This window comes from Falco rusticolus, chromosome 6, assembly GCF_015220075.1.
Source record: "Falco rusticolus isolate bFalRus1 chromosome 6, bFalRus1.pri, whole genome shotgun sequence".
NCBI classification, from domain to species: domain Eukaryota; kingdom Metazoa; phylum Chordata; class Aves; order Falconiformes; family Falconidae; genus Falco; species Falco rusticolus.
Window position 1 is genome coordinate 13,291,741 of NC_051192.1, and position 15,032 is coordinate 13,306,772.

A 15,032-nucleotide genomic window follows, 5' to 3' on the forward strand; every position below is an offset into this window, starting at 1 on the left:
CATGTGTACAAATTTCCTTTACTTTCTACCCAAAAGGTAAAACATAATGTCCAGTTCAAATGGACTACTGTAGTATGTGAAAGTTATTTTATACAGCTCTTTATTAAGCATTTCCCTGAGGTTCCTGTACTCACTTTAAAAAAGTACAGTTCTCTACACCTTAAAAAACAAACTGATTTAATGGAGCCCATTGGTTCATTATAAACAATCTTCTGTGCACCTTTAATCTGCTCAGTTGTTCTGTCGGGAGGCTGAAGGCTGAGCAGACATGAAGCTTATTTGGGAAACACCACCAGTTTCATGCTACCTCATGTAATAGTTCTCATCAGAACTGATGCACATTATACTGAAGTATAATGAACTTTATACTAAATGACACTGTACACTTGCATTTAAATATAATCATTTGTATTTAAATTGTTGCATCCATACAAACTTGAAACATGAGCAAGATGAACAGAACAACTGGTACTTCTCTAGCTCTCTTTGGTATCATACCTTTTTTGTTTCAAATGGCTTTGGTTTGGCACTTTCTTCTTCTTTCTGAGTCTTCAAATTTTTTTCCGGACTCACATTTTGACTTGCCTGGTAAACGATTTATAAAAAATGAGAAGGTTTTCAGAATTTAAAAAAAATAAAAAGTAAATAAAAACTGCCTGATGTTTCTAAGGATGTAATACTACAAAAAGAAAAAATACAGAACAAAAACCCCCAAGCTTCAATCGCTAGATTACCAGTTTTCATTCCCCGCCACTCCGAACTTTCTTTCCCTGCACTACTCATTCAGATGAATTTAAACTGAACATAGGAAACTTGGGCAGGATTTTCAAGCATCTCTGCAGTACTTAACAAGTCCTTGATGTTTTTGGGAGCATATAAGTGCTTCAACAAAACAAACATTAATGGGCAGTAACTGTAGATGGTAACTAGCATGACTGAACTATATGATATCCGATGATACAAATTGATTTCAAGGACTCTGCACCACCTGGTTCTCATGTTCTGACAATCTTACATCTCAGCACATGAGGTCACAAAACCCACATTACAGCAACATTAAATTACGAATTTGTTGTGGCCAAAGACTATATATTGTTAGGCTTGTAAGACACTAAGGACACTTTGTGAGTTGTGTGTATGGTTTCATCATCAGTGATCTTAGAAAAGCCAAGTACTCACTGGAGCCATAACCCACAGAACAGAAAGACTCCTCCAGCTGCGACACAGCCACGTTGTTTCTCTTACATACACTTCTCTCCTGGGAATGGAAATTCCTGTAGACTTTGTCTACAGGAACTGAACCTCTGTGGCATTTACCTCTCAGGTAAAAATGATTCATGAGACACTTTCCTAGTGCAATCCTGTTTCCTGGGAAGTTAGTTCTTAGTTCACTACTAGGAAACACCCCCGATATACTCACAGGACTAGTGCTATTGAAACGTGAAGGCAGCCTCCTACCAGGCATCTTGGGTCGGTTTGCAGTGGGGTGTGATAGATTATCTGAGGTAGCTATTACATCATCAAAGCTTAACAGATCTAGAAAGAGATGAAAACAGAGACCACCATCATGACCAGAAGGTTTTGCTGCGTTCTTCTTTTGTCACTTTCTTCCTTAAGACACACACACACAAATTATCAGAACTCTTATTGTTTCAAAGAATTTCAGCATATACAACACTAGCTATATGAAGCAACCACATGACTGGCATATCTGGGAAACCACATTTTCCCCTAAAAAAAAAAGTTAATTCAATTAGCATTTAAATTCAAGTTCTCAACAGAACTAGTGCTGTAGTCACATGGCAGCATAAAACAGACCTAACTAGTATGTGCAGAAAAATATATTTTTTGAGATTAGACATTTTTGAGTATTGCCATACTCAATTATGTAGGAGAGCATATTTTGTTATCATTAAACTTGCATGAAAATCCAAGTTTAGTGACTAGGACAAAAATAAAAGCAACATGTTAACATCCATGTTCACACACATTGGTTAAAATAAGTTAACAAGATGTTAACTGCAAGTATTTCCTTGCAGGGTAGTTTTTTCATATGCAGTACTTTGTCCAAAGAGAATACAGAACTTCATGAAGTCTGTAATAAAAGTTTTCAAAACTCCATTCTCGTATTTTATGAAATCATGTAGATGTCTGCCCATTAGTCTCTTTACGCTCATAGCTCTAGGTAAACTCTCTCTTAGAATAAGAGAAATTTACATCCTATGGGAAAAGGCAATCTTAGGAAAAAAAAAAATCTATTAATAGGAGGAACAGAACATATCTAACCTAATAACACAAGTACTTCACCTGGTTAACAACTGGACTTCTTAACCATTTCTCCACAAAAATATTAATACTTACCTGCCAACATATTTGTAATGAGATAGTCTTATTTAAGCATCAACATAAGGTTATAGATGTTGTATATCATTTTACCACACAAATCCATTATTTCTTCTAGAGACTAAACTTAACTAAAACGTGACACAATTTACTATGGGCACTAAGAGTAACATTCAAGGCTCTGGGTTTTGTTTATGGTGACCTCCAATTTTTACATGACATTATGATTTATCAAACAGAAGCTATGATACTTCTTTCCTTACTTTTTCATTCATATTGACAGTATAGCAAGAAGTCAGATAAGAAAAAAAGTACTAAGAACACTGAGCAAGACCATTCATACAGCTTCAGTGTTCGGATAACTTAAAATCCTGATTAATTCCACTTCTACTCACACCATTGTCAAAGCTAATTTACACTTGCAGGAACTAAGTTTTCCACTGAATGTATTAACTGATTTTTCTACTCTACATTACTATCCTTGAAGTCCCTAAAACATTCACAGCTTTCAGACATTCCTGAACACATCTACTTCATCATCTATTGCCTTGTTGAAATGCAAGCACTTATAACACTACCTGTTACCAATCAGTTTTACTTTTTTTTCATTTTTGTAAAGAGAATATAAAGGCAGTCTTTTGTAAATATGTTATCATATTTGTAATCAAAAAAAGCAGGGAAGAAAAAGAAGGAAGAAACAGAAGAGTGATGAATGGCAAGCGGCTGACGGAAAACAGGATGAGGGAGAAATAAATAACTATGAAGGTATTTCTGTTGTAGTCTGTACCAATAAAATGTGTAACTTATTAGAAGTCAAGCAATAGCGATCCAGGTGTATATCTTTACGTTCTTAACTGTCAGTAATCCCAGAGCATGAACCCATGCCAAAATGTAAATCAGGATTTACATTATAGTTAGGTATTACTAAAAAGATAACATGAAGGCAGGAAAAAAAATATACATGCCTTCTCACCCATTTCAGTAATTTTTGCCTTTAAATGATCCTCCTTTTGTCATTCTGCAGAACTGACAAATCATTTGGCAGTAAATTTAAATAAGAATTGAAAATTGAGTTGCTGCTCTTACTGTAATTCCACCCCACCTCCATGAACAAAGTAAACATCAGGCATATTAAGAATGATGTATTGAATTGTATACGATTTAAATATAGATGGTGGGATGACACTAAAGCCAGGTGGCTCTTTTTTTCCTATTTGTAAAGAGCTTCTAAAGGAAACTGCTACACTTGAAACAATTGCTCAGCATTAAAATATTACCAGGACATTACAGTCAGAGGGAATACTGGCTGCACTTGCATGTTCCTGTTTACCATTCCATTTTATTGCTTTGGTATAGGGAAGAAATTAAGACACAGGCTGGTGGGGATTAGGGTTTGTGGTTTTGCTTGGTTTTCTTTTTGAACAGCATTCTTAGTTAATTTAGGAGAAATCCTGGCCCCACTGAAACCAATACAGATACTAATGGAAACACACAGAAAGTTCACAATTTACACCCATTTCAATCAATTAAGTGATTTCACTTTCTTACAGACAGCCTGTGAGTAATTGTTAAAAGGAAATCCCATCATAGTGCCAAAAGAGCAATACTGTACCTCTGGGGATAATTTAAGTCAGAAAATTATTTTAAGGCTGAGCAACAGCACCTTTCTAGAAAGAAAGATGAGCTAAGTTTAATGAGCTAAGCTTAAATAGTTACTTGGGACAGACTTATTAGAAATGTCTCTACTGCAAGCTTAATGGAGCCACAACAGAACTGTTAGGAGCTTTAACAGATATAATTAGGTGAGAGGTTTTGTTAAACTTGTGAATGCTTCAAGTGTATTTACAGCAGTTTATCTTAAAAAGCCTTCACAAAAACAAGCAAAAATGAAGGAGTGTCTAAAGAAATTATAGTTTCAACATCTCACCTGGCTAGGGTTTAAAAAAACGATGAAAAAGTAAAAATATCCAACTGGACCCGCACTGGGTGAAGCACTGCCAGGCAGCCCATGTTTTAGATAAGGACTCACATTAATCAGGAGAGTAAGAGAAGATGGCAGCCTTTTTTCCTATTACTCATGTTGCTGAGATTGCACCCCAAAAATTTAGGGCACAGATACAAGCTTTAGAATATTTAAATTTGCAGTCAGGAATAGTAAGGTATTTGCTACAATTAAAGGTGTGTCTAACACAACTTTCAAGAATACTATTTTACAAGACTCATGATGCTAAATAGCCAACACTAGTGGATTCAGTACCTAAAAGCTTCATAACTGCATAACTTGTGTGTACAGAAAGAGAAAGCCATTCAATCTACATACACCAGAAGTGTTAGAAATTATTGAACACATTTCACTACAAACACTAGGTTTGGCTTGTCAATAGCTGGCCTGTAAAGTTTTTCTTATTTGTTGGTTTTTTTTAATCCCCACAAGTTCCTAACTGAAAAGTATACTTAAAGTAACTTCTTAACAGCTAAGGCAAACAGGCATTGCATTCAAACAAACAACAAAAAAAAAAAACCATTTTAAATTGAACCCCCAAAATTTTAGTATCAATAGCTGCAACTGAAAATCATGCTTACGACGTTAAGAGGCTATGCGTATGGCATAAAGCATTTGGATTTCCTTATAGATTGTTATCTTACCAAAATGGAGAAGGGTAGGGTAATTTCCTGACACGTAAGAAGGGAAACATGGCAAACAGGATAGGAAACAAAATCTGGAAAGAAAAGTCAAGGAGAGGAATGTCTAGAAAAAGATTCTGAACAAAAAAATTATTTTACAAAGCAGGAAAAAGAAACATTTGTAGAAGAAACAGAATTGCTTTACATGTTCAGCATGCTAGTATTACAGCTTTATTCTTTTACAGTACTTAAATTCTAAACTAACAGAGAAACATTTATGCCATTTTTCAAATAAAGCTTCAAGAGGAGGTATTTCAATATGATCAGTGTTTCTGAACTTTTTTGAGTATTTGTCCTTATCTGATGGCTGGGGGCCTAATTTTGGTATGGGGTGGGTTGTTTTTTCCTATAGATACAGAACTTACAGCTTTTCCTTAGGCTAAATTGAAAGTAGCTCAACATACGCCACACTTCATGGACAAACTAAGTTGCAAGAAGAAAAACAAGACCCATACTTTATTGGATTTCTAAAAATTCATTCAATTCAGGTTCTGAATCTAAAGCAGAGGGGAAAAAGCCAAGAAAAAAGTAGAAGGGGGGGACAGGGGGAAGATTCTGGTAACCGTTGCCAACCCCAGCCATACATTTCCCCCCATGTTTTAGTACCTACTCTAGTTCTTGTTAGATTAAACATTTTTTAACTCTGTATTAGGACCAAACATCTTTGGAGTTTTATATAGCCTTTTCTGCTGCATGCAGTATTGTATCTTTAGCATCAGAATGCATACAAAGGCATAAAGCATGAGATTCATTACATTTTACTAGCAGGAGTGTGAACTAGTCTCTTTTCACAAGTGAAGTAAAACTACAAGTGACTTACACAGATCGTTTTAAACAAGGGCAGTTTCACATAACAGGATTTTTGAAACTTTCCTTGACACTGTCAGCATTGCATCCCCACACAGACTGCCTGAGCCTCCTTTGCTTGCTCTGCACCCAGCAAGGACCACTGAACAAACCTCACCCACTTGTTACGCAGCCTGTCTCCTGCCCTATCGAGGTGCTAAAATCTTGTATTGCTCCATGAGCCTGTAAAAGTTAATGCTAGCAAAACAGAATTCATATATTTTTAAATTTTTTTCTAAATCATATAAAATCAGGGGGGTTATATACATGATTATCTAATATCACAACTACTATGGTGCCACTGTGGTTATTAAAGATGTCAAGATAATTGCACCTAAAGGGGGGGTGGGGGAAAGACATTCCATATGTTTTCATGGGGAGTTTCTTCCTGGGGATAAATGATATTATGCTGTACAGTAACACATCTAAGCACAATCCTAGATAAACATGTGATTCGTAGGGCAAGGCTTATATTTTTAAGGCTAGGTTGTGCATTGCTATTTCATATCTCAGCTTACTTTGGCCTAGTTATTTTTCTTCCGTACCCTCACTCAAATTAGTCTTCAAAAAAAGGCAATGGCTTAAATGGCCAATTAAACACCTTTAAAACAAGGCATATCACAGCATATGCATAGATTTTACTGGGGAATAATAAAAAAGAGCTTATAAATACTTTAGGGTAACACTGATAACACTTGTAATAACTTCAGGATATTTTAATACGTGCTGGAATCCAGCTTTTTGTGGCTCAGAAAAATGCAGTTTCTGGGTTAAAAACATACATGAACTAACGTTTCCTCACACAAAGCATTTAAGCTTAGAAGCCCATTTTAAAACGCTTAATGGAAAAAATCAGAAGTACTCTTTCCTATTCATAAAAATAATGCATTAAAAAACTGAAGCAGTTTATCTTCTAGATGAATTTATTACACTTTAGTACCAATTATTCTATAACCTGAATATCGTAACTGGTCTTAAAAAAAACCCCAACAAGTTATACTAATTCAAAATGTGTTATTACTGAAACCTTTTCTGAGATGAAAGGTTGCCTTTGAGATATGCAAGCCAAACACTGCAGGTACAATTTTGCTACAGTTTTTTCTGTAGTGGTTAGTCATACAGTAAAAATAATTTAGAGTTTAAAAAATATGCCCACAGCAGATGATTTCTGCCTGAGGCACAGAGGACTGATATCAGTTGAGCTGTCAGTAAAGGACTACAGGTAACTATATAATAGTTCAGAGAGCCTAATCATCCATGTGGGTACTTTAACCAGTATCAAGGCTTTTACTGGATAAATTTAGATTTTTAGAGATACCAGGTTTGGCTCAAGCTGCATCAAGCAAAGCCGTAAGGATGAAACTCAAATGTACAACACTCCATGCTGGCCCAAATTTAAGGTATGATAAAGTCATAATCTAGAACAGCTATGAACTTAATCACAGAATGCTGAAGGCAATGGCATTACTAAAAATATGCAAGTTAGCTAGAAAAGCCAGTTATCCAAAATGCAAAAGCAGAACAAACAGAACCAGTCAGTAAGGAAAAAAATTTCATAAAAACGTAAGGTAATTGCCAGCAAAAAAACATGCTTTCAAATTAGAAGAACAAATCATTACTTATGTTTTTCCCTTCCTGTCATCTATTAAAACACATAGCTCATCATCTACCACCAAATAGCCTACTCATATTTGCTCATCACTTGCTGACTCTTACCTTCAGCTACCTACAGCAGTTCTAAAAAATGTTACTTTCCCCTGAACAGCTGTAATGGCACTCTGTGGCATTGAATAAATAACTTTGAAAGCTTATTCTAACTTTGTAAAATACTACAATCCAAACAGAAAGACCCAAAAAAATGTTTTATTCTTTTCTTACCTGATTCTTTAGAGCTCTTTACCACAAGTGAATCTACCTCTACTGATTTTGGTCTAAGTGGTAATGATTCAGAGTCTAACTTTGGTTTTGCTACTGGCTCAACTTCAGATTTCGGTCGAAGACAAACAAGTTCTCCATTAGACCTGTAGAAAGGAAAAAAAAAAAAAAAAAAAAAAAAAAGAGAGAGAACCACATATCTAGTCAAGCAGATAAATAGTTTACAACTGAAACATAAGAATTAGAAGTAACCTGAAAAAAATACTGAAATATTTTCCAAAGCCTTAAAATCAAGTCTGTTGGAGACTAACTCTAGTCCTATAAACGAATTCTTCTTTTCCAGCTCTTGCAGAGTTGTCAAACATGTACAATCTCCTTGTAAAAATAACACAAAACTTTCTCTACAAGGCACATTTTGGCATTTAAAGCTAAAATATTATACTTCAGGGCAACAGAAATCAAGAAACCTGAACAGCACCCTCAGCAATCTCTCATGAAATAATTCAGAAACATACTCAGACTCCTTGACATCAAGATCTTCCTGTAAAGAAAAAAAAAGCTGCCAAGAACAAGTTATTTTGTTCTGGGTATAGGATAATGTACTTTGTATATACGGCTTTTATTCTACCATGCATTTTTGCATGTCTGGACACATCACCCAGGGACAAAAAAAAAAGAAACCACCACCAAAACACACACAGCAAAAAAAACCCCAAAAGATGGCATTTTCCTTTACAAATCTTGCCTTCTTTAATGCCGTAACATAAAACTAGAATCATAGAATCATCTAAGAGAACTTTAAGGTCATTCAGCCCAACCATTAACCTAACACTGCCAATTCCAGTAAACCATGTCCTCAAGTCCCACATCTACTACCTCCAGCGATGGTGACTCAACCACCTTCCTGGGCAGCCTGGTCCAGTGCTTCAAAACAGTGTCGGTGAAAACATTTTTACTAACATTCAAACTAAACCTCCCCTGGTGCAATTTGAGGACATTTCCTCTCATTCTATTACTTGCTACCTTACGAGAAGAGGCCAACCCCCACCTGCCTACAGCCTCCTGTCAGGCAGCTGTAGAGAGCGATCAGGTCCCCCCTGAGCCTCCTCTTCCCCAGGCTGAACCCCCCCAGGTCCCTCAGCCGCTCCTCATCAGCCCTGTGCCCCAGCCCCTGCCCCAGTCCCCTGCCCGGCTCTGGACACGCTCCAGCCCCTCCACGTCCCCCTGCAGTGAGGGGCCCAAAGCTGAACACAGGGGTCCAGGGGCGGCCTCACCGGTGCCCAGCGCAGGGGGACGGGCACTGCCCTGCTCCTGATGGCCACACTCTTTCGGATACCAGCCAGGATGCTGATGGCCACCTGGGCCACCTGGGCACACAGCTGGCTCATGCCCAGCCGGCTGCTGACCAGCACCCCCAGGCCCTTTCCCACCAGGCACCTTCCCAGCCCCCTGCCCCCAGCCTGTAGCGCTGCCTGGGGTTGCTGTGACCCAGGGGCAGGACCCGGCACTGAGCCTGGTAGAACCTCGTGCCATTGGCCTCGGCCCATCGGTCCAGCCTGCCCAGACCCTCTGCAGAGCCTCCTGCCCTACAGTGAGTCAACACTCCCCAACAACTCAGTGTCATCTGCAAACTGACTGAGCGTGCACTCGATCCCCTCATCCAAGTCATCGATAAAGATATTAAACAGAACTGGCCCCAGCGCTGAGCCCTGGGGAACACCGCCTGTGACCGGCTGCCAACTGAATTGAACTCCATCCACCACCACTCCTTGGGCTTGGCCATCCAGCCAGTTTTTTACCCAGCAAAGCATACGCCTAAGCCATGAGCAGCCAGTTTCTCCAGGACAATGCTGTGGGAGACAGTGTCAAAGGCTTTACTAAGGTCCAGGCAGACAGCATCCACAGCCTTTCCCTCATCCACTAAGAGGGTCACCTTGTTACAGAAGGAGGTAAGGTCAGTCACGCAGGACCTGCCTGTCATAACCCCATGCTGCCTGGGCCTGATCACCTGGTTATCCTGCATATGCCATATATAAATACTACAAAACAGAGCAGTTGTCAGTTTCAGTGTGTCCCTGTCATTAACTCACCTCCCAAATGCTTTATTTAGACGTTTTACTGTAGCAGGAAAAGAGATAGCAGCCTTATCTTCCTAAAGCAATGTTAAACTTTCAGACACTTAAATATATTTAAATACCCCTAAGAATTAAAGTCTTCAGTTATTAAAGGACCACTGTTTACTACAGACATCTATTTAACTACACATATGTATCCCTCCATAGCTGTAATTATTTGTTAAAATTGAGGAGAACATGACTTGTGTTTTTTTTTAAAAAAAAAATCTTTACTTGGGAAAGTCTCCAAAATATGAAGTTCTATAACATAACTGCACACTGAGAACCTAACCAGAAGAATCTGGCAATGGTCTAACTCTTCATTCAGGCGTCCAATGTTCCCAGGGCTCTGCAGGGTGGGATCAGAGGCAGCCGATCCCTGTTGGAGTCAACCATCCAAAGTGTGTGCTTTATCCACACTCCCTTTCCCCACTGCCCTCCCCTCCTCACTGCTTTCTCCCTTTAGATATTCTTCCTTTTGGTTCAGCTATACAGGACCTGCTCTAAAGATGATAAACCTTAACAAATGCTTGCTGCCACCCTGTATCTTTGCATGTATTTAAGGTGCAAGCTCTTTAATGTAGCAGCTGTCTGCTCCTTTATTGGTACAAGGCCAAGTGCATCACAACCTTACTTTCTCATGGTTCTTTCAAGTGAACTAAAAATCCCAAAGGGACAGTTACCCGTCAGGAGTTTATATACAGTTTTGGGTAAGGATCTAGCAAATACTTTGATAAGACAGAAAGGGAAACTGTGTGGGTGACTGTATTGATGCAAAATTAGTCTCAATGAAACACCATAAATAATTCTTTTAAACTCATGAGAAATTTTTTTTTCAAGTGGATCTAAAAGAAATAGTGAGAATTACTTGCTATTACCCTCCCTGTTTGTCCAGTAACTCAACTGAGAATACTCCAGACAGCATACAGAGACTGGATGTAGTTCTGTAACAAGTGCTTTCTTCCCCAGGAGAGCAACACTGCGTACTTTTACTACACGTACTAACTGTGCTAAACCCTTCCTTTCCATCTACCTTACTCTACAGAAATGCTGAAACATCAAACGTTGATGCAGCCCAAATCTTCAGTTTTTTTCCAACACCATAATAATTCTCAAGTACCATGTCCATAGATTCTTTTACACCATACTGCTACTGTAGCTACAACTTCTTCATTATGGGGCAGGCAGGCTTAAAGCACAGCATCCCACAGATTTGTAACTTCATCTGCTCCATGGTTAGTTCTGCTGTTAATACTTACTCTGAGAAGGATTCAATATCTCAAACGACTAGAAAGTTCTAGTGTTCACATTGATAAAGACTCTGAGAACTAAGACACTGGTAGGTGTAGGACGAAACTTATCCTTGCATCCTTTTAACCCTAAAAACATACGTTTCTTCCCACCTCATCCATAAAGGAAGATCAATCAACAAACCAAAGAAAATACAGTTGTGTATATTATTTAGGTTATACTGACTTGGACACAGATGATGGCAAAACAGGTTTATCGGGACGTTTTGGGTGCAAAAGTCCTGCTCTCAGTAAGCTGTTAGTCTTGCTTGGAGGAATAGGCTTCTTGGGTGGTACTTGAGGAGCTTGTGGCTTCAAAGGCTTCTGATCCAAAGCTCCTTTTTCATCTGACAAAATAAGTCACCACAACATTTTAAAAACCCATGTTGTATAGAATTCTTACAACACTAATCAATTAGAAAGCAACTTCTGTCAGAAATACTTTCTTTGAAGATCAAAGTGAAAAACAGATATGCAAGTGTCTTAAGCGATACCTTATCAAAACACAGAAACTACTTACCTGAACTCAAAAAACATGTTGAAGTAAGCAAAACGTCTTTTTACTGACACAAAAGAGTAGCAAGAAATTATGGATTCATATTATTATACGGCAAGTGACAGCTAAGAACCAAGAATCTCCCTGTATTGCTACTGCTTTTTTCTTTTCCATGATTCACCTATCTCCTCTTTAAAAGGTAGGGTTTGGAGGTTTTATTCTTTGTAACTAGACTTCTTCCATACACAAAAGCAACATAATTTAGCTATGGAAAAAAGGGGAAAATTAATATCTATCTGAATAACTGAATTTATTTTAGATAAAGTCAACCTTCCTGCATATTTGAGATACAAATTAAGTATGGGAAAATCAAACAAAGTTAAATTTATTGTACAATGGCTGCATGTCCCAATTGAATACCATCCAGAGGAGCTGACATATAACATACGGGACCCTGACAAATTCAAGCTGCTTCACAAATGTTAGTTGAATAGTCCTCAACGCATGTTCCCTAATCACACCCTGTAGGATATCCAGAGCATACCTTCTACTTTCCCTTTTAAAATTATGCTACAGCTCAGTCAGGCATGCATAAAGTACTGAGGACTTACAATATCGCTATGTTATAGTAAGAAGTTACGGTCCTTTACAATTACTGCCCTTACCAGGCAGTAAATCAGTAAACTGGGATGGAGAGACTGACCTTCAGCTTTGATTCTCCCCATCTTCCCCTCGCACGACTTTGCTTTTAACCAAGTATTGGTCTAATGTAAAACGTTTACATATACTATGGATTTGGGTGTCGGGTTGGAAATTTGCTTCAGCTTCATCACAGCCTGAACTGTGAGGTCTATGACTGACTGACTTTGGACAAGTGCTGAAGCCCGTGAGTGTCAGCCCTCCAACTGTAAAATGGGAACACACTGACTTACTGTCATTGGAATACAAGTAAGTAAACAGAGCAGAGAGATACTTCTGCAAAAACGCATTATCCAGGGTGGAATTTTCTTCCTCTTTTGGTACGTTTAAACATTAGAAGGAGATACGAACCAAAACCCTAAACTGGTTAGCATCCCCGTCCAGTCTCAGTACCGAGTTTAACAAGTTAAGAGTACTGAAATACTGGAAAGATTTTGCCACACGGTGGTGCTGACTGTCCTGTCATTACCAGCGCTAGCCACTTCTGCCTACCGATCTCTATGCAAGATTTAAATTTTAAATGCCCAATAGCAGTTAGCATTAACTGATGATCAATTAGCTTTATTTTAGCTATGCTGAACAGAAGTTGAGAATTACGCCTTTTATTTTAAGAAAAAGTGAGTTCATAAACAGGGCAGAAAAGATCCTGTCATCAAATCGTATTCCTGAATTATCATCTGTCAGTTTCTCTTCAATTACTCCCACTCAAAATCTGAATATAAAAACCATCCACAGCTAAGTGGAAAAAGTTAATACCAAAGGTCAAAATTCACCACGAGCACAGAAACTGAACAATTCTGCTGGACAAAATGGCATGCCTCTTTTTTGGATTTTGCTCTGCAATGGAAAAGATAAGCGTTGGCTAAAAATGAGCACTTTAGTAATGGAAATAAAAATACTAATCTGAAGGCATTTACACTGGACAAAAATTTCTACATGATACCACTAAGTGTCCTTCACTATAAATACAGAAATACTTACAGGAGTATTGTTTTAATTTTTTTTATTGCAATTAAAGTCAGATTTATTACTCTTCCAATAGGCATAAAAAAATTACATGGTTTGATAGCTTGTGATTAGCGCTGTTCAATTATTTTTTTTAAACTAATTAGAGTACAATTTCATACTTAATTAATCACTAGTACCAACATGGTTATTTTTCCATAAGTAAAACGGCACTGATAAGCAGGCATTTCTTCTAGTAAAACACCACTGCTATCTAAATAACTAACTTTTAAGACACGACCTTCAACTGAATACAAGACACTTACTCCATTTCCTGTACAACAGTAAGGGGCTGTTCTCTACCTTAATTTTTCAGAAGCTCTCATGTTCTAAGCATTTTGGACGATGTCACTCAGTAACTATCTTTTTTCCTATATTCCTCCATGAAAGCTAAACTCAATGACACAAAGGTTAGCACCCCATACAAACAGAAGCAGTGTAAAATTGAACTTACTTCAGTTTAAACAAACTTAAACTTACAAAGAGCCAAGTGACCAGAATTTCTAGAATCATACAGCTGATCTCAATTCACACCTGAAGATACTGTTCCAACAGATAAAAATAACTTTTTTGTTCACACGCAGAGGAAACAGCTGAATTTAACAACTATCCTTCATATGAAACACCTGAGAACATGCTTTGTTTAAGATGTGGGTTATAAAATCTACCCAAGGAAGCCAAGAAAACCATCAAGCAGGTTTACTTGTCAAAATGCTGTCTAGCTATAGTCAGCCAGTTCACTATTCACAGCACACAGCATGTTTTTCTAATATGGATAAACTGCAGTAACACCAGAACTACTTCTTTAAGACCCAACCAGCATGTTTGTTTAAGCTTCTGACTTTTAAACACAATCAAACAGTTTGACTTGGCAAACTTTTCAAATATGAGAAGAAGCCTTTTAGAAACATGTTTGGGTGATAATAGTAGCTATTTTTTTTCTGAAAAAAGGTGTCCTTTAAATTTTAAGAATAAAGTGCTAAACATCTCCAAACTCTGTGAAACTGGAAAATACGAAACATAGCAAGAATTAACAAGACAAGAAATCTCTGTTTCTGAGCATTGTGACCATAACATCTGTCTGAGTGCTGTAACTGTTCCGTTATTTCTTTCAAAAATACTTCCAATCAGAGACCGATTTCAGCCAAAACATTCAGAAGTAGCAGCAACCATTTTCATTTCTAGTAACTTACTATTCAAAACTGCAGACACTATCATTTAATATCCTTAAATGAATTCAATAACTATGTTATTATTGTAGTGCAATAAACATTTTCCAGAATGTAATGAAGTAACAAGAAATAAACATTTCTTAAAAGAATAGTTGCTGTTCTAATTGCTCTAAAGACATTTCCACAAGATCACAGAGATGACAAATTGAGTAGATGGCATTAAGAGAATCTGTATGATGCCTTCCAAGCAGGTACCCACTACAGAGAGCAGCCAAGCTAAAAACTGTAACTGATTTACAAGATCATGGTCTGAAATTCATTATGAAGCAAACTGGTCTGACCTTTTTCTTCAGGCCTCAAAGAAGGGAATTTCTTCTCTCCAGCTGGCAACTCAGGCTTTGGAGCTGAATGTGAAAACAAACCATAGATATTTCTCAAAGAGCTTTAATTATCTTAGTCACTATCTAAAAATATGACAAACACAAACTGGTGTGTATTTTCTCCTTTG

At 37.7% G+C, this 15,032-nt stretch overlaps 1 protein-coding gene across 2 annotated transcripts in view; it reads right to left on the reverse strand.

Moving 5' to 3' along the window:
- LOC119150078 (CD2 associated protein) overlaps positions 1-15,032 on the reverse strand; it is an 89,587-nt gene that overhangs the window by 4,899 nt on the left and 69,656 nt on the right. Inside the window, exons 11-15 of one of the 2 annotated variants that reach the window (XR_005104931.1) lie at positions 14,866-14,928; positions 11,340-11,499; positions 7,753-7,895; positions 1,421-1,536; positions 500-585 (exon numbers count right to left, since the gene is read on the reverse strand). Coding sequence is in view for 1 of the 2 variants with exons in the window: in XM_037392256.1 (XP_037248153.1) it covers positions 499-585; positions 1,421-1,536; positions 7,753-7,895; positions 11,340-11,499; positions 14,866-14,928 (569 nt within the window). In the remaining variant the exon portion in view is untranslated. Of the gene's footprint in view, positions 1-498; positions 586-1,420; positions 1,537-7,752; positions 7,896-11,339; positions 11,500-14,865; positions 14,929-15,032 lie in introns of both variants that reach the window. The other variant, XM_037392256.1, reaches the window with a different exon arrangement.